This window comes from Odontesthes bonariensis, chromosome 10, assembly GCF_027942865.1.
Source record: "Odontesthes bonariensis isolate fOdoBon6 chromosome 10, fOdoBon6.hap1, whole genome shotgun sequence".
NCBI lineage: Eukaryota > Metazoa > Chordata > Actinopteri > Atheriniformes > Atherinopsidae > Odontesthes > Odontesthes bonariensis.
In genome coordinates, this window is record NC_134515.1 from 19,518,848 (window position 1) to 19,541,099 (window position 22,252).

General features: G+C 42.0%; 2 protein-coding genes across 2 annotated transcripts; one reads left to right on the top strand and one right to left on the bottom strand.

Moving 5' to 3' along the window:
* Positions 1-12,977: 12,977 nt before the first annotated feature.
* Positions 12,978-16,780, bottom strand: wnt1 (wingless-type MMTV integration site family, member 1). The gene is made up of 4 exons (XM_075475666.1): positions 16,680-16,780; positions 14,513-14,766; positions 14,059-14,324; positions 12,978-13,939 (listed from the first exon to the last, which is right to left on the bottom strand). Exons 1-4 carry the CDS (start codon positions 16,778-16,780, stop codon positions 13,448-13,450), a joined length of 1,113 nt encoding a protein of 370 aa, XP_075331781.1. The 3' UTR covers positions 12,978-13,447.
* Positions 16,781-19,787: 3,007 nt separating this feature from the next.
* Positions 19,788-22,252, top strand: wnt10b (wingless-type MMTV integration site family, member 10b). Its single transcript, XM_075475665.1, has 4 exons — positions 19,788-19,861; positions 20,456-20,718; positions 20,865-21,307; positions 21,417-22,252. Exons 1-4 carry the CDS (start codon positions 19,788-19,790, stop codon positions 21,915-21,917), a joined length of 1,281 nt encoding a protein of 426 aa, XP_075331780.1. The 3' UTR covers positions 21,918-22,252.

Here is a 22,252-nt window from a genome sequence, read left to right on the forward strand (position 1 = left end):
ACTGTCAATAAAGTTACATTTATTGTAAAAGCGATTCTCTCCAGTTTGACTGACAGCATCCACCTCTCTGTGCTTGTTTATTTAAGTGTAATACGGCAATAGTAAAACAAGAAGACTGGAGTTTAGATACCCAAGTATGATATCTCACCAAAAAAGAAACGTCCATACAGGGATTCACATATGATATTCATATTATGATATGGTATTTGACAAATGATTATATTTCAGGCAAAAAGAACATCCCCACAGGGAATCACATGATAATTCAAAGACACTGATCTGATACAATTTCTTTTACAATGCTTCATAGCTGATGGACCTTTCTCTTAACAGCTGTTGATAATAAGTGTTTCACATTAATCTCTAATGTTTTAGATTTACATAGCTAGATCTATCAGATTATGTACAAGTTTAGAGTGTGAAAAAAGTTTAAAGTATCGCCGTTAATCTGCATGGTTCCGTAGTTTATTACATTACATTATTATTACCTGCCGATAAGAACACAAGGACCCAGAAAAATATCCATTACTTTTACAGCAACAGGAGAAAATTTCTTCGGTCTTATTTTATGAGCCTTTACTATCTGCTGCACACATACATAATGTCATCATTGTAGCCTGACAGTAATAATTTATAAATCCGCCATTGGTCGAAATTGTGTGACATATATTAACTGAGCAGCATGAAAAAATGTTTTAATCACTGCGTTTGTCCTTAAAAATAATAGTGTTTTGGAAAGCCAATAAATCTGTCTGTTGGGGTTGTAGAGTACAGGAAGATCAAATTCATATACATAGCATCAAAAGCAAGTGTCACACACAAATGCCTGATGTGAACTGTTGTAGGGTAATAATAATTTAAAAAAAAAAATCAATTGAAACTAGAGAACAGAGATGGCTTGTCCATGAAGCTCACTTATTCATCCATCTGCTCACATTTACTGAATCTAAGGAGAAAATTATTGACTAGATACTTGCAGCTCATCAAAGTGTCAGTGAAAAAGCAAAGGGGACACACATTGGTGCCCATTGTTAGTTTAGAAAAAAATTTTTTTTTTCTTTTTATCAAACTAATCATTTACTCCATTTACGTCACAGAAAGCAGCCTTAACAAGCTGAAATAAAGATAAATTAAAGCTTGTAATATAAAATAAAGTTTGCATGAAACAGGTGTAAGAGTCGGCTGTGAAAACGCTTTGTGCCTGTATGACATTTATGCCTGCATGACTGACCTTTGTGGAACATGTTTCATGTTAGTTTTGACCTTTTCTGTCCTCAGCAGTGGAAAATCTATTTTTGGCTGCTCCTACAAAGAATTTCCAGGTGCAGTTTAAAAATTGTAGATATAAGTGAAGCCAAAAGCCTTTATTTGATGACAGCATTCAAAAGTGCTAAAAAGTCATGTGCGTGCAGACATCCCTTACTGTGAATTTTTTTTAAATATTTTTCCATTCCTGCATTCTCTGGTTTATCTGAAAATTGCCATGTTTTCGGTAACTGTCACTGTTGCACTTTTCAACACAATTGTTATGATTACAGATCCTGTTTTATGGTCACCAAGCTAGATGCAATGATTGGAGACTTTGGACCATTCTGACACATTTTTTTTGTGCATTTCCATGTTTCTCAGTGCAACATTCAATCTTTTATTCTGCAGCCTTGATGTAAACAGGCACCCCAACCAGAACCCGGTGGCAATTCAAGTGTGGCCATGCAAAGTTTTAGAAGAGCATTTACATAGAATTTCCACCTGTCTTCAACAGGAAGCTTTCAGGCAGCATGCAGTGCTGATTGATTCTCTGATATGCCAGCCTATATAAGGTATGATTTACGACACCTCACCAGAACTCAAGTTGAGTTTCCAAGCCACTTAGATTATATTGTAACACATTATTACTAAGGTTGGCCACTATATATATTATAAATCATTAAATAATCTGTGGATAAATTGGTATACTTTTTGTATAAATCGTTTTAAGTTATGGTTGATGTTGCAGCTAAGATCTGTGGGCACTGTGTAACCAGAGGTGTCAAGTAACGAAGTACAAATACTTCGTTACTGTACTTAAGTACACTTTTTAGGTATCTGTACTTTACTCCATTACTTATTTTTCTGCCCACTTCTGACTTCTACTCATTACATTTTCACACAAGTATCTGTACTTTCTATTCCTTACATTTTCAAAACAAACAGCCTCGTTACTCTTGGCTTCAGTTTAATGTTTATGTATTTCACGTCATGTGCGCCATCCAATACAGATCAGTGGCGCCATCCACACCTAGTGAGAACGAGTGTAATTGGATGAATCATATAACGCAAACACTCATCGGTTAGGATATTCGTCAAATTTGTGCTGACACACAAGGAAATCGTCATTCGTCAGAAGCAAGCAGGTGTTCTACAAACTGCAAACCCGAAGCTGCGCGAAGTGTGTGCCACGCCACAATGTGGGATTCAGAAAAAGATGGCGAAATGTCTGAAAGGTCGGACACAGGCGAAAGCGTATTGGGAGATGGAGACGGAGACCAACAAGACCTTCCTCATCCTTGGCCCTAACTCATAGAATTTTTCGAAATAGTCGGATGCAAAAATGACTCGTGGAAATTGCAATGCAAACTCTGCTCACCCAAGACCCAGGTGTAGAATTAATCAGTTTTCAAATTAAGCTTGCAATTCATAGTGGCATCTACCTTTTTGTGTAGATGCCACTAAAATATATATATATTTTTTTTATTTAAAGGTTACTTTATACTTTTATACTTTAAGTAGGTTTTGGAGCGCATACTTTTTCACTTTTACTTGAGTAAAGAGGTCAAGTTGATACTTCAACTTTTACCAGAGTGTTTTTAAACTGCAGTATCTATACTTCTACTTAAGTAACAAATGTGTGTACTTTTGACACCACTGTGTGTAACTGGACTCGATTAATTTTGATGAAATTGTTTGTCCAGCGGATCTGTCCTCCAAGACTGTATTTAAGACAGACAGAAATTCTCCTCTTTTACCCTGCGCAGAAATGAATCATTACATTATGATGCACTTCGGTGTTTTGAAACAGCAATTAGGTCATTGCGTGCATAGATTGCTTTCTGAACAAATGCTGGCTCACTTGGCCAGTGCAAACTGTCGCATACGGGAGGAGGAGACTTAAAGGTTCAAGAAAGGGGCTTAATGGTAGGAACTGCTCTTCCAACAGTGACAGAGGCTAATGTTAATAAATTACCGGGGTGAAAAAGTTCCTATTGTTGAGTTGATAGGAGTCAAATTTTGTATTTCCCATTCGCTCTTTTTGTGTTCACAATTATCGGGATTTAAGCGAACAGTTTGCAACCGTTTTGTCTGCTAATAGTGTTTTTTTTTTTTTTTTAATCCTGCCCAAAAATGTCTGGTAAGATTACGTAATCTATCGTCTTTGGTAGCCCAGGTTTTTGTGCGTACAATTGGAAAAAGAAAATGCAATTTGAATGTAATTTCACTAGATGGCAGTCTTTTACAATTTTTCACATCTTAATGGAGCGTGGCGTTAAAGGCATTGAGCATCAGTGGTGACCTGGGGGTATTTGTGTATAGCATGTGCACTGCCCAACATAAATGTCTGTTTGTGGGGTCCCTTGGGGGACAAGAACTGCATGGCTCAAAATCTTGGAAGGCCTCACTGTAGTGTGTATGGTGCACCTTTTCCTCAGAACTAGCTCTGAACAGATAAAATGTGCACGTTGCCTTCCCCCAACGGTAAATAAACGGTCCAATATTTCTTCTCCAGGGTTACAGTTGAATTGGCCAGACACTGTAGAACCTCGAAGACTATGCAAGAGAAGCTGTGTACTGAAGTACATCTCGAGCAAAGAATCTCCAGACCCCAGCAATGTGAGCACTTGTTTGGGCAAAACATTGTACAAGTCACCTGACCAACAAGCCCCCCCGAATCATAAAATAAAGCGCTGAGACAAAGTTGTTTCTTTCCTCCAAGATTTATAAAAAAGAGGCTTTCTGGCTGCTCGACAGATGTGTAGCTGGTAGCCTATCAAAATCTGAACAATTATTCTATCTAGCTAGCACAACCATGTGTGTTCTAGATGATCCAGATGCCAGAAAAACGTCATGAGTAATAGCTAAGTTGTCTTCCCACATGCTAGCTGTGCAGAGAATCTGCTTGCTCCAGCTGTGCTTTGAATGGGCCACAAGATGCACATGGTATTAATTAATGCTATTTTTGTGCCATTTCAATCATACAAAGAATGTGTTTATTATTCAGCAGCTGTGTCACCGAAGGATACATTCAGGTGCACTCAGGGTGCAATATCATCAATCTCCTAATGTGTTCTGAAAGACGTTGATTTGAGTTTAAGCTTATTTCATCAGAAATTATAACATTTACAAGGCAATTTTCTTCTAACTTTCCACTTTGGATATCACAGTATAAGTCAGAAAACAATATTAGAGTTGCGCTAAATGAAACACATTTTTACAGAAAAACCCGGCACTTGACTTGCAACTTTTAAAGTGTTAGCCAGCCAGCCAGCCCATGCATTGCATACAATAATAAAACAATATTCATTAAGGGGCCAGAAGGGACTTTTTAGGGTGCAAAATGTGTTGAAAAATTGCTGGCACGTTTTTTTAGTATAGCTCTGCCTCTGGAAGTGATTAGGCCTCAAAGCTTGGGTGAGTACATCACAAAGAGACAAGGGCGGGTGGGAGCAACAGCTTGTGTGTGCAAGTGTGTGTGGGACGCAGAAAGAGAAGCGTGTGTTTCGAGAAAGGGCAAGAAAAGGAGATTCGGGTGGTACTTTTATGCAAGAAGTTCTATGTATGCATGTAGTCTGGAAGATGTGTAGCTCCTGTGGTTGGCTGTCCCCTGTGTCACTGTCTTTAAAAAACACTTGCCAAGAGAAACGTCTTCTTTACGGGCTTTGGCTGCCAGATGCCGAGGATAATGGATCAGACTGCAGAAAGAAAGATGGAGAGATGTGTTTGGCCAGCCAGCCGCACAGACATGAACACATATTAGCACACATACACGCGCACGTTTGCTCACTTTGTGGGCAGGGCTCCCTGTGGTGCTCAAGCAAGAAGTGAATAATTCATCTTCAAGTCACTGTACAACTGCCACACACACTCTGCTACACACAGGGGAAGCATTAGGCCTAGTTAGGAATGTCACTCTAAGTTACCATGAATGAACACACAGTTTGGGCATGCTTTCAGAATCCAGAGGTGCCACATTTTCTGAATGTGTGTGACACACAATAGAAGGGAATAGCTGTTTATGTCTGCTTTGCTGTGAACTAACACATGGAGCGCCAGTGTGTGAATGCAAGCGTGTCTGCTGGCTGGAGAGCCAGTGAAACAGGAATGTGTCACAGTTCCTGCAAGCCACTCAGCTCCCAAACTGCAGCAAATAAACATTCCTCCGCTGCTGTGTCAGTGCTGAGTCCTCGCCCACTGTTGCTGTAAAACACTGCTTGTAATTAAAACCAAAAACTGAGCGTTTCTCCCTTTGTATCCAGCAGCATGACTAGATTTGAGATAATTACTAAAGCTATCAGAAATTTCTCCCTGCTGTTTCTTGACTCAAAGGCAGCACTCCACAATCCAAATAGAGTCAGAGAGGATCAGGAGATGATTAGAATATCAGGTCTTCATTGATTAAATGTAAAGTTTGGGTTGCAGGATTTTGAACTGCTTTGAACTACATGTTTCTAAAACAGAATACCTTCAAATCTAAAATAAGGCGGTTACACATTTGAAAGAGAAGTGTTACTATTCAATCCAGCCAAACACATCACGGTGCAATTCATCACTGACTTTTGAGATGTACAAATGCTGGCTTGATCCTCGGTGACAGGTGAAATTATGCACAGGCTTATGTTGTGTCACATGGGTTCCACCACAGTTTGCACTCATATTTCATGTGGACCTCAGAGCTGAAAGGTTTCTTTGCTGTACCCATGCATTGTCAGATGTCTGTAAACATCTTCCCCTGCTGGTTGTCCTTGCTCAACGTTTTCCCCCATCATTACAGCTCTGTTTACAGGAGGTCTTGCAGTGTTTGCAAGCATATCATCTGCACTGGAATATATAGTGGTTTAAAGTTTCGCTCTGCTACTTAGTTTTCCATCCAAACCACTCAATCCCAGCGGAACCCATTCCGACATGGTACTTTATCTGTTTGTTGTCACTCGTCTGGTCTTGCCAGGTTAACAACTCACAGATGTGTAACTGGGGAGTTTGGATTTTTTTCTTTTTGGATAATGTTTTCTTATCAAATTATTACCTGTGCATTCCAAATGTTGTGAACTGTGGTAATTAAAGGTGCACAATGCAAAAAAGGTTGGTGTAGAGGGGACACTGTTGTTTGAGTTACTGAAGCCAATCTCATTGCGATGTTCACTTATTTGACTTTTGGTTCTCACTTAAAGGAAAATTATTTCAACCTAGGCATATTTTCTTTGGAATCTGGATGTTGGATTTTAGTAGCCACAAAAATCCTTGCTATTGGATCACTACTGATCCGGAATGCTTCAATATACAAACCTGGTGTTCAGAAGCTTTCTAAAATGCAGCAGAACATGTATTCTGCTATTTGTTAATCGATCTGAACCTTGACTTAACAGCCACAAGTACGAACAAAATCCACATGTATATATCCATTATATCCACATGGGCTTGTGAGTGGAACACAGTCCACCACTGCATCTGAAACTGTAACCTGAAAAACTGTATTATGAAAGGAGGAAGCCATATATCAACTCTGCAGAGAGACACCACCAAGTGGGCACGAACAGTGAACAGAAAAATCCTTGAACGTGTTCCATAGTCAGATGAGCTCACATTTCAGCTGCTCTTTGGAAAAACTGACATCTGGTTCTACATGCCAAAGATGAGAGAGATAATCTGGGCTGTTATCAACAGGAGATGCAGAAGCCAGCATCTGTGATGGTGTGGGGGTGCATCAGTGTCCATGGTATGGAAGACTTGCATATGTGTGAAAGTGCCATTGATTTAAAGGCATTTATTGGAATTATGAAGAAGCATATACTACCATTAAAGCAGCATCTTTTCGAAAAGGATGACTTGTCGTTATTTCGGCAGGACAGTGCCAGGCTTTATGCTGCACACATTAAGGGTACATATTCCTCTGGAAAACTACAACAATGGATATCCTCATCTCCTAAATCATTAAAAAGTGCAATTAAAAGAAAGGATGAAGTTAGACAATGGTAGTCATCCCCCTCTCCAATTTTATATTTTTTTTGCTGGCATCAGATTCATTTATGTTTTCTAACTATATTGGAGAAGGTCAGTAAAAACCTTTCTCCTGTCTCACCTGGTTGGACATTATATTGTTTTACTCTTCTTTGTGTTTGATGGCGTCTGCGGTCTCTGTCCTCCTTTTCTCCTCCTGTCTTATTTTGTTTCAGTTTGCTGAGTTATTGCCAACTTATGTGAGCAATCTTTTTTTTTTAGCTTATTTGATCTGTTTTAAAGATCCAATTATTTGTTATTTTTTTTAGATTTTTGATTTATTAATGTTTGTCATGTTTTTAAAAAAAAAATTATTATTATAAAAAAAAATATTTCTTTATTCAAGTATGGCCTATGTCTGTTTTTCTATGGCTTGCTTCCTAAGATGTCTCTTTGTTGAAATTTCATAATAATGTCGCTAAACAATATAGAGCGCAACTTGTAGCATCAGTTTTCAACAAGCCAACTTACGTGAGGTTTATTCTAATAATATGTTGAAGGACTTAGCGACATCTAGCTACCTAAACTGTTCGCCATCATCCTTCCTTTCCAAGTCTGTAGAAAAATCAGTGATTACTGGGAGGAACATGAGAGGGTCACTCTTGAGCCAGTGTGTGCCTTTGGGCGATTAGAAAGAAGCTTGGCGGTGCAGCACAGCAAAAGGCAAGGAGAAGGATATACAAGAATGAAAGTACATCCTCTTTTAACTGTTTTAACTATGTTTCAGGACATAAAGATAATCATCTGCTCCTTATCGGGTCCTCAAAGTAGGTTATCACATCTGAACAACAATAAATGACATATTATACCATGTCACTGTTTATGTAACAAAAACTAAATCAAAATGCAGAAGCTATGTCAAACCAAAGCGTTTTTTTTTGTTTTTTTTTTAACCCTAATGAAATTGTACCTTTAGAATTTAGCTTTTAAGTTAAGCTTTGTTAGCAATGAACGAAGGACATCTTTTAAGTGTTAGAGAGGTTTCCTGGTGATGAGGTGTTTGAGGTTTACTGTATATCCTAAAGTGAGGTCTTGTAGTCGAGAAAACTATTTAATATCAACAAAATATGTGCCAACAGAGAAGAGACCATCAGGCCAAGACATTTCAGAGGTCGTGTAAATATGTGTGCATGCTGAGGCTAGGGGTGCCAACAACTTAAAGTACATTTTTCCCCCATTCAGATTCACTAGCGTGTTCATATGCAAAATGATACACTTAGAATCTTTATTCATGTGTCAAGAAAATTGGCATATTTCACGCACATGCATGTACACACAAAAACTGCAATTTTTTTCCCTCCCACCTTAAGTGCAGAGCTTGCTCTCCATTTCGCTCCATTGGGGCACAGAGCCTGACCACAGACATCATACTGATTGCTCTCTGTGGTCGCGTGGTCTGTCCACATTCCCACCCTGATTCACTATGTGCAGAAAACCCAACAACGGAAAACAGTGGTTTTAGAGTGTCTGAAGGTTTGCGGATAGTGAGTGTTTTCTGTGTCTCCCCTAAGCCAGTCTTCCTCTAGTCCCATCCATTACCCTGCTGCAGACCCCAGGAACTTGGGAAGAGTCTGGCGCACACTCAATTTGACGCTTTTGGAGTGTTTTGGACTTGAATAGGTAAGAAAAAGAGAGGACCCTAAACTGTGCAAATCCCTTTGTGCATCTGCCTGGATAAATGTAACCTCGCCTCTCTCCTGTGTGACAGGTTGTGGCAGGCCAGTAGATGATGAAGTGATGGAGATGTTAGGAGGGCCACGGCCATTGTGATGTTGGGTGGCTGTTACTCTGGAACTGCCATCTGCCAAAAAGGTCAGTTGCTAGGGGATGATTCTCCTGGACCGTGTCTGCCTCCCAGCTGCCATCCACACACCCACACACACTCAGACACACACATTCACTTGAGTATGTGCACAAACTTTCATAGGAAGACATGCTGTTTCCATAACATCTTAGAAATATGGATTTTATGTTAGTAAATTTCACTCACTGGACTGACTTGTTGATCCTGTTGTTGAATTTCTCTGTTGGGTTACTTGCGTGTGATGGGGCTACAAATACATATTTCCCTCCATAATATCCCTGTGGTCTTTTAGTGCCACCAAACAAATGCCTCTCATTGCTACACAAGCATTTTAAGGATGTTTATATAATAACAATACCCAAATTAATTTCAGCTTGGCCCATAAGCGCATGCTTAGATTGCAATGAAATGTTGGGTCAGATCAAATCAGTTTCGTGCCTCATTGTTCATCCCAGTGGTTGTAAGCAGCCTGTTGTTGAACTAAACCCAAAACTAAATTCTTTATCATACACCCTTCACATGAAAGCCAACTCCACCCAGCGGGTAAATATTATTCGACAATTTAGCAGGAATTTTAATATGGTGTTGCTGTGCCTCCGTTCTTCTTTGCATGCTCTCGGGGGATTGACCTCATAGCTTCATTACTGTAAGGAAAACAGCGGCAAGAGGTGACAATCTTGCCCTAGCTGATATGATGAAGTTGTTTTTTTTTAAAGGGACAATAATCTCCTAATGTGGCTGAATTGATCATAATCAAGTTAATTATTTGTCGAGGTAACTTGGTTCTATATCAGTCAGTAAGCCCCATGACCAAATAAAAGAATGTGATATAGGCCTTGTCCCACTCATGTGAATGTCAATGTGTTATTATAATGAGATTAGTGCCAAAATGGGACTCAACTGTACAATTTTTTTATTTTAATCCCTCCTGTCACACTCTCCTGCTCTCCATCGCTCTTCCTCTCCTTGAACCCCTCAACTCCAGTCTGTGCTCCTCCACTGGCCTACCATAGAGACTGACTTTTGTGTCGTGGGGCTGTTGTTTTTGTTTGTGCCCTTCTCACCATGGCTGCCTGCTTGCCGCCTGGCAGCCCCGTGTGTCAAAGGTGGCTGCAGCAGAACAGACTGTGGGAACAGCCGGTTAGCCTCCCTTGGTCTCCTGTTCCCCAACCAGAGGGGCAGCCATCAATCCCGTACTCCCCCTGCCCGTGCACACACACACACATGCGCACACACACTAAGTCACAAACACACAAATGCTCAAGCAAACTCGTAATCACACAAAAACCCTACAACGCTCACACCCTCTCCCAATAATCCTCGGAAGCAATTTCATCTCGACTCGGGTGGCGGCCCATTGTCGCCAGCCCCTTCAATCTTTCCTTATTAACTCTCGCTTTGTCCCGCATCCGAGCTTCTGGACTCATCTCTCCTACATTCCGATCAGTGCTGCTCTCAGCACTCCCAGGCAACCTCCATTTGCTAATCCTACTGCCTCCCCCACCAGCAGCCCCACCCCAAAAAACTCTTACTGTTTTGTTTTTTTTCTTTCCAACCTGCCGATCACCTACTTGCAGTATAAGGTAGGGGCATTAACTCCATGGGTTTTCTGAAGACAGAGCGTGAAGGCGGGGTGGGTGAAAGAGGAGGCGGCCACAAAGTGACTCCAGCCCAGACAATTAGAACAATGAGCCGGGCCTGTAGGGGGCTAACTCGCTGCGTCACGCCTGGACGGTGGGGTATTTTGTCAGTTTAATGAATTGTCCGTCAGGCCAGGGCCACATCGCAGGCTGCACAGGGAAAGGCCAGCAGGGACCCAGACACTAAGTCGGTATTTATTACACTGCCTTTGTCACTAATTGAGCTAATTATCACTGACTCCTTAGCACTCCCACAGGCAGCACCCCCTCCAATCACTGTCTCTAACAACTCTCCCACCTTACTCTCATGCCTGGGATTTGAACTCTGCCTTCCCTCCTCTTTTTTAAAATTTTTTAAATCACTTTCGCTTTCTTTTTTTCTTTCTACCAATCTACCTATTATTACCTTTTATTTATCTTTCAAAGCACATTTGTTTTTTTCCTTACTATTTAGTTATACCAACTCCTGACTTATTAGTCAGTTTGTCAATCAATGTAGTGTTAGTTTAGTCATTTTCCAGCATATGATGGACCCTCTTCTCTGGTGATGAAAGGCAGAATATCAGTTTTGTTGTGATCAGATGGGTTATTCTGTGACTCTTTTTTCTTTAAGGTGCCCATCAACTGTTGATCAATTTATTACCTTTTGCTGTTGCTACGAAACTGTGATTCTACAGCTGTGATACGAACTGTTTTGTCAGCCTTTATTCAAAAGCATTTTCATCCATTTTTGCTGCCTTTTGATACTGTTTTGCCTCCACAGTGCGCTATCAGAGTGATCCTGCCCACTCCTGTAATCTGGTTGGTTAAAGAGTGCAAAGCTTTCCAAACTTCTGTGGTTAGTCCGGTTGCCAGGCATTGGAGGAGACTCTAGGTTTTCATAATATTTCCATTTTTTCTTTATTTCTTTCAGACATTAGGCAAATGAGGCAAAGCTTTCAATGTAAACCCCTATACTGTATGAGATAAAGTATGTGGCTGGATAAGCAGGCTCTGTCTCTGTGGTTGGCAGCACAGATGCAGGGATGTTTTGTGAGCTGGAGAAAGAGGCTGCTTTGGTGGTGGTAATAGGATTAAGCATAGGACACCCAGGGATGGGCTTATATTTTCAGTTGGTCCGTTGTAAAAATTCTCAAAAACATTGGCCACAACTGACATCACAGCATCTTCAACGCATTCAGGAGGTCACCTTAATTGAAAAATATATACTTTATTGTTCTATCATACAGTACAAAACCAACAGGAACCTAAATCTCTAAAAAAAAAAAAAATGCATTTCTTACATTTCTCTATAACAGTACAAAAATCCTTGAAAATAAATATATTCATATTTACACTTATTAAAAAAAAGTTGATATTCAGTGCATGACCAAACACAAATGTTTTTTTTTTGTTTTTGTTTTTTTTTACAGAAAACAAGAAGGAATAATATTCTGTTTCTAGCAATAGTCAGCTTTTGTCAGCTACATTAAACAAAATAAAAGAAAAACAATTCTTCTCTTTACTTATGGCATATTGTCCAGCCACTGTCAAGCAAATAAATCATTTGGCAAACTTACATGTTACATCTTTATAAATATTTTCTGATTATTCAATACTTACAGCATTTTGGTTCTCTTAGCTGATACACAGTTTCTGGAGAAAATCCTTTCTTGAGAATAAGCTGTTTCATCGTAAACAATTTTTAAAGCCATAGCTTGAAATTATGAACCATTTGACTACCGTATATTTTGGCCAAAATTAGTTTAATCCTGCACATTTGTATTTTCTTTTTTTCTTGTTCATCCCAGAGTGGTGTCGGTTTTCATTTTGACAGTATGTGAGATTCTGCAAGTCACATTAAGTCTTTACTTTTAATACATTGACCACTCAGTTTTGCCAAACTGCGCCTTGTCATACCTTAATATTCAGTGTATTGATAATACATTCAAATTATCTTGCCTCAGTCAGATTTACTCAGTCAGTTTCTGTTTTGCTTGCTGAGCACTAGACATATAACATTGCGACTATCCTGTGGTAAGTCAAAGTGGCAAATCAGGTTGAAGGGGTATTTAGCTCCGGAGAAATCTAAACAGAGAGGGAAAATGTAGGTGATTGGGTGGCATCCAGGTCTTAAGTACTCAAGCTGGGAACAGATAGCCCATCCAGGGGAGATAAACTTCACACAGTTTCACGAGAGAGAAGTAAAACTTTGGCAAAAGAAAACAAAAATACAGTTATTTCAAAATAACCTCCCTCTTGTTAGAGGTCCTCACCAGTTTACGAGAGTACATGTTTGTGGCTTTCTGGCCACAGAAACATCTGTGAAACATTGTGTCCAGTTTCTTCCCTCAGTGGTGGAGAACATGGCTCCAGTAGTACCTGGTTACAGCAGTCCTTCTCCCTTTGCTTCTACCTATCACTTTAGGGATGTGGGTCATTTCCATTCTACATAAATGACCGTTCTATTTAAATACGTATAAGGAAAAACATTAAAGATAAAGAACAAGCACATATACGCCTGCAGTACCCTGTTTATAGATTTGTGCTTTTTCTCTCCTTCCTACCAAAAACACTGACTGACTTGTTGTGCCACAAAGTTCCCTGTATCAGTTTACCCACCCTGAAGCTGGACTAGCCTCTACCTACTGTGACATTTCAAACCACTTGTGTGCCTAAGCCTTGTGGTTCTCTGAGCCAACTACCTGCTTTGTTAAGAAGTTCTTTTTTGCCCCATCATACGTGCCAAAATATTTGCCTGCGTTTCCACCTCTGATCATAGACACTGATGTAACGTTCGTGTGCTGGTGCAGTTCAAACAGCTGACATGACAGCACCAGTGAAACGTGCAATGGCAACGTTCAGTCACACTTTCAGTCCGAGTTTTGAACCCACGTCCACAGCATAGCAACTCACATCCATCCAGCCCTGGAGAAGAGCTGTTGCATGTTCTTCCAGAAGTTCCCAAAGTGCCAGTTTTGCCATTGTAGGAGCAGAAGTTTGGGGATTTCTCAAAATAGACTAGATCCATGGCAGAGGGGGGTTTGTGAGCTGGGTTTTCCGGCTCTAGATGTCGGGGATCAGCTCGGTGGGAGGCACGGTTGCTGCCCTTGTTGGCATAAACCACTCTGGATGCGCCATCAAAGCGGTCCTTAAGGAAATCTCCCACTGTGCGGAAGCTAGGCAGCCGCATCCAACAGGTACGCACAGTGCAGGAGCCGGACATGCCGTGGCACTTACACTCCTGACGCATCTCTGATGACACAGTCTGATGAGAGGAAGAGAGGATGCACGTGCATCACAAATATGTTTGATTCATTTGTGGAATTTTATTTCACAGTCAGTTGTTACAGACAGTCACTCCAAGTTAAAGTATCAAACGCTCACCATTCTCCCAGCTTCATTGTTGTGCAGGTTGATGAGGTAGCGCAGATCTCTGCCCCGCTCACTGGAGTCGACAAACTCTCGGCTAAACATCCGGCCAAAATCCACATTGTCACTGCAGCCCCCCCAGTGCCAGTCTGGCCCTCCAGGACCTCGGCGACGATAATCGCATGTGCACGACTCAATGGCCCCTTCTGAGCAGGATCGAGCCACAGCATGGGTCACCCCTGCGCTGGTAATGGCAAATACAAATGCCGTCTCTCGGCAACCTGAATAAACAACATCAAAACTTCTCATCGGAACCTGATCCAGCCTTTCAGATTTAAATTTGCCAATTTCTGCCCAAAGTTGGATAGAAATTACAGACAAAGCCTTTTAAATGTGCACAAGCGATTCCATTACATCCTGCCCAAAATTGTCCAAATATTGCCTGTTGAGAAAGACAAGAGAGGCTCACCACGATTGACAATTTTGCCAAAAATTGCTGGGCTGTGGGTGGTCGGGCAGTTCCAGCGGCGGTTTCGGAACTGCCACTTGCACTCCTTTATAGCAGTGTGCAGTCCAGCGGCGATGGCGTGCAAGATGCCAGGATTCTGCCGAATCAGCCGGCGCTGGCGACGACTCAGAAGGGCCAGGCTTGGGTCCAGGACCAACTGCACGTTCTTGGAATTGGTGAGAAGATTGGATGAGGAAGCCACGTTGACAATACCCCTGGCATAAGGACAACAAAGACAAGTGAAACCAGAATCACGGAGCAGGCAATTTATGAATGCTGCTCCTAAGGTGACCCTCAAAACCCTTGGCATTTTATGAGTGCTGGGATTTCAAATGACAGTTTTCAAAATGTACTACAATAATAAACAATGACACATGTTTTCCGAGACCATGAGGCGACAGTAAGTCTCTGAGTCACAATGCAAGTTTAAATCTTGGCAGATCACTTGAAGTTGAATCATTTTACCTTTATAGATTTCTGTGGCAAGACACAGTTATGTGATTTAAATGAACTGTCTGTAATGCTCTCATCAGAATGAGTACATTACTTCAATGACATACAGATACAAAGCAACGTGGTACTCTCAGGAAATGTTCATGTGTGCAGGTACTGATCATCACGACCTTTCTCTGTTCATTTTCTTTTATGAAAAGTTAAAGAAAATAAGCCTATAAGCAGTGCTCCACTGATGACTTCGCAAACCATAGTCAATTCTGCAAATCTGTCCATCATTTCAAAACATCCTAAATAAAAACGCTTCACAGTCTCTTTAGTTTGCTGACAAAAATGGAAAAACTCTATAAATGTTTTGCCCGTAACATTAATGTCACAAGTGCATAGAATTCACCATGCATATGAACTCAGAATATTTAGAATTCAGTGTAAGTTGTCACGTGATATTACAAAAAATGATGGTTTGTCATTTGTGGTGCCACCTGTGCTGGCTCAGTTTGAGAGCAATTTTCAATCACTAAACAGGGTTTAAATGCATCCATTTTGGTGGTCAGATTTCCGAACATTCTGGGCGTTTCAGCACACAGGCTGTATAATTTTCCACTTTATCTGGCATTTTCTGTTAGACTTTTGTGTCGACATTTTTTACTTCAGTGGTGCGTGATGGCCGTGTCTCTTGTTGAGCATTATCATCCGGAAAAGCCGGCGAGTCTTGGCCTGTCAGGATGTTCGACCCAGACGGTGGTGCGGTGTGGTTTGGGAGCATAAATAATAATGATAATCTCTTCTTTTTGGGTGTTTACCTCATTCCAAAACCCAATTTTTCCAGTTGTTTTCTTGGAATTTAGCTGACATTCTAAATATGTGAAAACACATCTAATCTAATGGAACCGCAACAATCTTTTGTTAAATCTTTACCCCATCACACCCAACCCACAGTTGACAGATTTTTAAACAAGCAAGTCAATATGCTAAACTATACAGATCCGACTTTATTGTTTTTTTGTTTTTTTTTTAATATCGAAATACTGTGCTGGTTGGCTGTTTTAGTTTGAGGTTGTGTATAGACGGAGGAATGTACAGTATTAGATCAACACGACCCTGAACAGGACCTCGTATAGGATTCCTTTCGGCTATGAAATAAATCCATATTTAATTTATCCCACATTGCACTGAAAAATGCTGTCTCGTGTTCAAGCCACACTGTTCAAAAGGGGGGGGGGGGGGGGGGGGGGCCAGGCAGAGAGAATGAATTAAATTTACTGCAAATAAAAGGTAAAACTGTCATTATTAGGCCTACAAGAGTAATTCGTTTGTTGTGAAATGGCGTGTTGTCGCTAATTACACTGAAGGGCCAATAAATTAAAAAGAGAAAAAAAATGAAATAGCTGGTTGTTGAGCTAAATTGGGCCAATTTGGAAACGGCAGCTAAAATCCCACAAGCCTTATTATCATGCGGTTGCTCTTTTCTTAACGCTGAACAGAAGTTGCGAACTGTTCCAAAACAAACACATTATTCCGAGCATGCTGCGTGGAATGTGGTAACCCAATAGAACAGTGTTCATGCAAAGCAGCGCAGGGTCTTCCCCTGCTGAAGGCAGGTTTTTTTTTTTTTTCAGGATGCGTATAGGTGAATCGGGGCATCATCTCATGCGTTATTTTACACTGAACTCACCACCACCGGCCGCTGTTATTGACGGCCCCTGTGCCCGAGAGCGAAGACACCAGAAGGATGCAGGCGGCTTTCACTCCCAACAGCAGAGCCAGACTCCTCATCGTGACTTCAGTTCCGTCATGTAAAGAAAATATCATTTAAAAAAAAAAAACTTTCCCCCCCTTTTTTTTTATTGTATATTTTTGCTTCAGTTTATAATCTTGTTTTCACTTACGCACACATATGCAAAGAAACTGGCTAAATTCGAACTAACCCCAAAATGACCAAATGACAAATATAAGTGAGGTAATTCTATCTTGACGATCAGCTGAATTCAAAGAACATGCAAGGTGCAGGCAGGTCTGTACTCACCACAGTCCGATGAGAGGACCTGAGAGATGCAGGCAGCCCTAATTGACTTAAATGGATCTTGAGTGGAGACAGGTTGCTAAATGATGCGAAGTGTCCAGGCAGGATGCTACTGCTGTCGCAGTCCTCTTCACTCTGTCTCTCTCATTGATGCTTTGCGAGGCGCATTGAACGCGTGGGACAGTCTCGAAGACTTGATCCCCTCGGTGACTGATAGGCAACACATTCTTCTCTTATTGAGCGCTACGCGGGGAATAAAAAAGGGATTTGCTGCTCTCATCTCCCTCTGTTTTTTTTTCGCAGCCTTTTCAATAGGATTGGAGGGTGGGATAGTTAATGCTCTTCATAGGGCGCACAATGAATAAGGAAACACAGCTGAACAGAAAAAAGAAAGGAAAAGAAAAAAAATAGGCCAGTCCACTGCCTTGTGCATATTACTTGAAATGGGAGACTTGAAATCTCACGGAAATCACAGAATCGATCCTCTGTAAAAGTGTGCGTCTCGGAGTATTTCCCCACTTGCCTCGCGCTTGCTTCCGCATCCAGTCTCGCAGAGAGTAGAAGTGGCCCCCTGAAGCAGCGACGTGTTGTTACAGATGCTGTGGGTGCTCCCGCTTTGGTGCTCCGCTGCTGGTGTCACGGTACAATACAGTTACAGCGGAATATGAGCCATCTGAAATTGCCCTTTTTTTTTTTTTAACCCGATGCTTGGCTTAGCCTACTCCCTAACCGCATCTCCTCCTCTCTCCAAATGTGCTCTCCTCTCAAACAGTGCAGGAACTGAGGCCATTTCTGTACCTTTCCTCTTTACGGTAAAGCCTTCACAAGCCTTTCTTATGTCATTACATCTAATTAGTTATATTTTTCTAAAAGGGATTTTTACGAGGCAATAAAACTATCATCACATCTTTACAGTCCAATACGCGCGCGCAAGGAAACGTGAGTGCCCATTGAAAGGTTAATGCACTCTCAGTTGTCCTATTACTCATTACTGCCTGTCGGGCTACTTAGATATTTTTAAAACGTGGGAGAGACGAAATTTGGCCTCCAATCAGAGGTTTGATGCATGATGAACCAGGCAAAGAGGGGGACGAGTAAGGATAAAAACCAGCCCTAACATCTGGCTTGCAGACCTCCCTCGATGCAATGTAGCGCAGTGTAATCACAGCTTGAGCCACTTTGCGGCATCTCCATCAAACCCCAGACTTTGAGCAAACCCAAATGTCCCCAAACTTCTACATGTTGGATCATGGGTGAATGTTTAGTTATGTGACATGCATTTGCTGATTTGCGTGTTCCACTGTCGCCGCCGCATCGATTGCAGGTTGAATGACATCTCTCCCTTCCTCGCCACCTCTCTTTCGCTCCCTCAGATGACAGTTAAAGGAAGTGGGCTTTTGTAAAAAGCTTTAATGACAACCATCCTACGTTTATACTCTAGCCTTATATGAAGGTGCTCAAACGGGTTTCCTGGAGCAGTCATGCGACACCGAGCAGATTAGAGCTTCAATCCGGATAAAGGGGGCCTTTTATATACAAATCAACTTCAAATCACTTTTTAAGCCACTTAGATATACACACCAAGGCAGAATGCTAATGCACTTTTCATTGCTGCAGCTTAGGGAATGGAAGGAGATTAGATGAATTGGTGTCACTAAGCGAACCGTGTTCAAGGGGGGTTTTAACTTAATTTTATGAAAGTAGCACACATGCACCTTTCGCTCCGAGTAGCAATGTTTGCGGGTTCGTTATGATTTATTTGGATAAGTAACATCAATATGCTGAATGATGCCAAAAACCACACCGAAGGCCTTGGCACCTGATTTCACTTGTCACTGACCGTACTTGCAATAAGTTTTTAAAAATATATAGTTTAAAGTCTATAAAGTCTTTATTCACGTCCCCTAATTGAATATGTAATCATCATTTTACGGAGGATATTTTTTCAGAGTACGCTGTGATGTATACTGACAGAAGTCCGATCTGTCACTTTAGCAATTTATGAACGAAATAAAGACTTTAGATTGACAAAGTGAAGTTGTTTCAAGCACAACAATGAAGAACAGCCGCTCTGGTGGAGGTGGGAGGAAGGGGGGAACCACATGACTAAAAACAGTATTGTTGGAGAGGCTGTGAGCGGAGCCGCCTGCCTGCTGCTGCCTCCCTGTCGTACAGTGCAAGCTGAAGCGCTCCCCTCCCCCATTCATTATTTGGAATAACTCACCCCTTTATGAACAAAATCATCTTTGACTTTCCATTTTTCATATGTGTGTCTTTGTTCTCCGTAATGGAAAATGAAAGTATATATTTTATATACAGACCCAGCAGCAAACACCAGGAGTAAATTAATTCCATGGTTTTGCTCATATCAAATATGTCCAGAAGATCTGTGACGTTACTGAACCTGAGACCCCTGCGCTTGCAGAGTGCTTGTGCGTAAAAGTTTGGAGATGTCATTTTTACGCTTGGACTGATTATCAACGTCTAAAATAATTCAACGATCAACTGGTGATCCAACATTCATATTGGCCAATATTTTGCAAACAGCCGCCTGTAGAGGCATCTACACCCCTCCCCTCTTTCTCTCCCCCCTCCTCCAGTTTACTCTCGCCCCCGAGCTCCTCTGTTCTCCGTCTTCACTCCTCGGTCGTTTGGCGGTGCATCGATAATACTTTACTCTTCTTCCTTTTGATATTCTCATACAATACTGGACTTTATCACCAGTGTTTTAATGTCACGTCGCGAAAGACGCCTAACAAAATGGAGCTATCAAACAAACTCCGTTGGGACCAATTCCTGATTTTGGCAGCAGCACTTATGTCACCTGCGTTAACGTAAGTGCACTTGAGAGCTCCAGGGGAGTTGATGTTACATGCGGTGGTAGCTGCATGGGATTCGGTTTGAGCTGAGGGAACTTATTGTGTCTAGTCTTATCATTTAAATGGAGATTTGATATTCTTATTTAAAAACGAGACACCTCTCTCTGATTTCACAGGCTGACTATTAATATCAAAACCGTTTTTATTAAAACATTTTTTAAGAAGTTTAAACTATGTAATCATGAAATCACTTTTCATCCAATTTTTGCTTTTGGCATTTGAAACTGTTTTTGATACTTCATAACTGGATAGTCTATTTAGATTTGAGAGTTTCCCTGCATCTTATATAGGCTAAGCAACTAACTCTATAGCACAATTAGTAATAATAATGCTGCTTTAAAAAAAAAGAAAAGTTTACATATATTTCAAGTGTATTTAGCAAATCCCCCCAAAACATTTTGCAGTTTACCCCGTTAAAATCTTAAGTGCTTTTGTAGAATTTCCTAAGTATTCCGAACACCCTCCCACTGCCACATTCTCTGGGAATGACTGATGAACTCCTGACCAGCTCTGATGACACCCCCCACCAACCATCTTTTTTCCCTGTAGGGTGCTGTGCAATGATATCCTCAGCCTGAAGGTGGCGGGAGATCCAGTTCTAACCCCTCACTCTGTGTGTCTGAGGCTGGCTGGCCTCAGCAAGCGTCAGATGCGGATGTGTGTGCGGAACCCTGATGTGACAGCATCAGCTCTGCAGGGAATCCAGGTGGCCATCCACGAATGCCAGCACCAGCTCCGAGACCAGCGCTGGAACTGTTCTTCACTGGAGGGCTTTGGCAAACTGCCCCACCACAGCACCATCCTCAACAGGGGTGAGAGTCTTAGGCAAGCCTGTGATAGTCAATATTCGACCGGGAGTGTGTGATAGTAGGGCTTGCTTTGCACACAGGTGATTGTTACTTTTAGGGCTACACTCTTTTTCATCTTCAGCTCTCTTGTGTGCTCGTCCTGCCCCCAGGTTTTCGTGAGAGTGCCTTCTCCCTGGCCCTGCTGGCAGCGGGTGTGGCTCACTCTGTGGCCTCGGCCTGCAGCATGGGCAAGTTGCGGGGGTGTGGCTGTGAGGCCAAGCGTCGCCAGGATGATGACAAGATCCGGCTGAAACTCACACAGCTGCAGCTGCAGACACTGCAGAAGGGCGGGGTAGGCATCGACATGACGAGGTCATTACCCCCAGATCACCATGGCAATCTGCCCACTAACCTGCGCTCTGCCCACCCCTCTACCCTGCTCAAGCCTGTGACAGATGAGTTGAGCTCAATGCAGGACACCTGGGAGTGGGGGGGTTGCAATCATAACTTGCGTTTTGGGGACCGTTTCTCAAGAGATTGGCTCGATTCCCGTGGGTCTCCAAGAGATATCCATGCTCGCATGAGGATACATAACAACCGTGTAGGAAGACAGGTAAATAATGTGCTTATCCGGTTGCTCATTATGTCCTTCAGAAAGCAGCACGGCATAGATCATTTTGACGGTAAATGTTTGCTTACATTTTGCATCTTTCTTTAAACAGATAGTGACTGACAACATGACAAGAAAGTGCAAATGTCACGGCACATCAGGGAGCTGTCAGTTCAAGACCTGCTGGCACGTGTCTCCAGAGTTCCGGCTGGTGGGATCTTTGCTCAAGCAAAAGTTCTTGTCAGCCATTTTTGTCAACTCCCAGAACAAAAACAATGGCGTTTTCAACCCCCGAACGGAAAACAGTGCCAGTGGAGGCCCTGGGGGATTCAACGGTGGGCGTCGTCGAAGCATGTCCAGAGAGCTGGTGTACTTTGAGAAGTCCCCTGATTTCTGTGAGCATGATGCATCCATAGATTCTCCAGGTACACAAGGGCGCATCTGCAACAAAACTAGCTACAGCACAGACAGCTGCAGCTCACTGTGTTGTGGCCGTGGGCACAACATCCTGAAGCAGACACGCAGCGAGCGTTGCAATTGCCGATTTCACTGGTGTTGCTACGTCCTGTGCGAAGAGTGTCGCCTCACAGAGTGGGTCAATGTGTGCAAGTAGACTCCAGTTCTAACTGCTTTTACCCATCCAGGACTCAAGATGGCGAGCCTGTCCCTTCGCCCACTCCTGTTGTTCAAGCTTTTGTTTTGCTCCTTGTGTAACTCTCCCAGAGAATCTGTTTATCCACCCCTTTCCTTTTTTGTTCCATCATCTGGGATCTATTTTCTCTTTGTAGCCGATGTTATTCTCAAAATGCCAAGTCAGAGACTGAAGAGGTGACTCATGTCATTTGTCTTGCCATGGTCTGTTTAGACGCTGCCCTCTCAGCCATGAAAATGGCCTATACCCCATCTTTTCTGTCCCATGAGGATCAACAACAGAGGAGAATTTCTGTT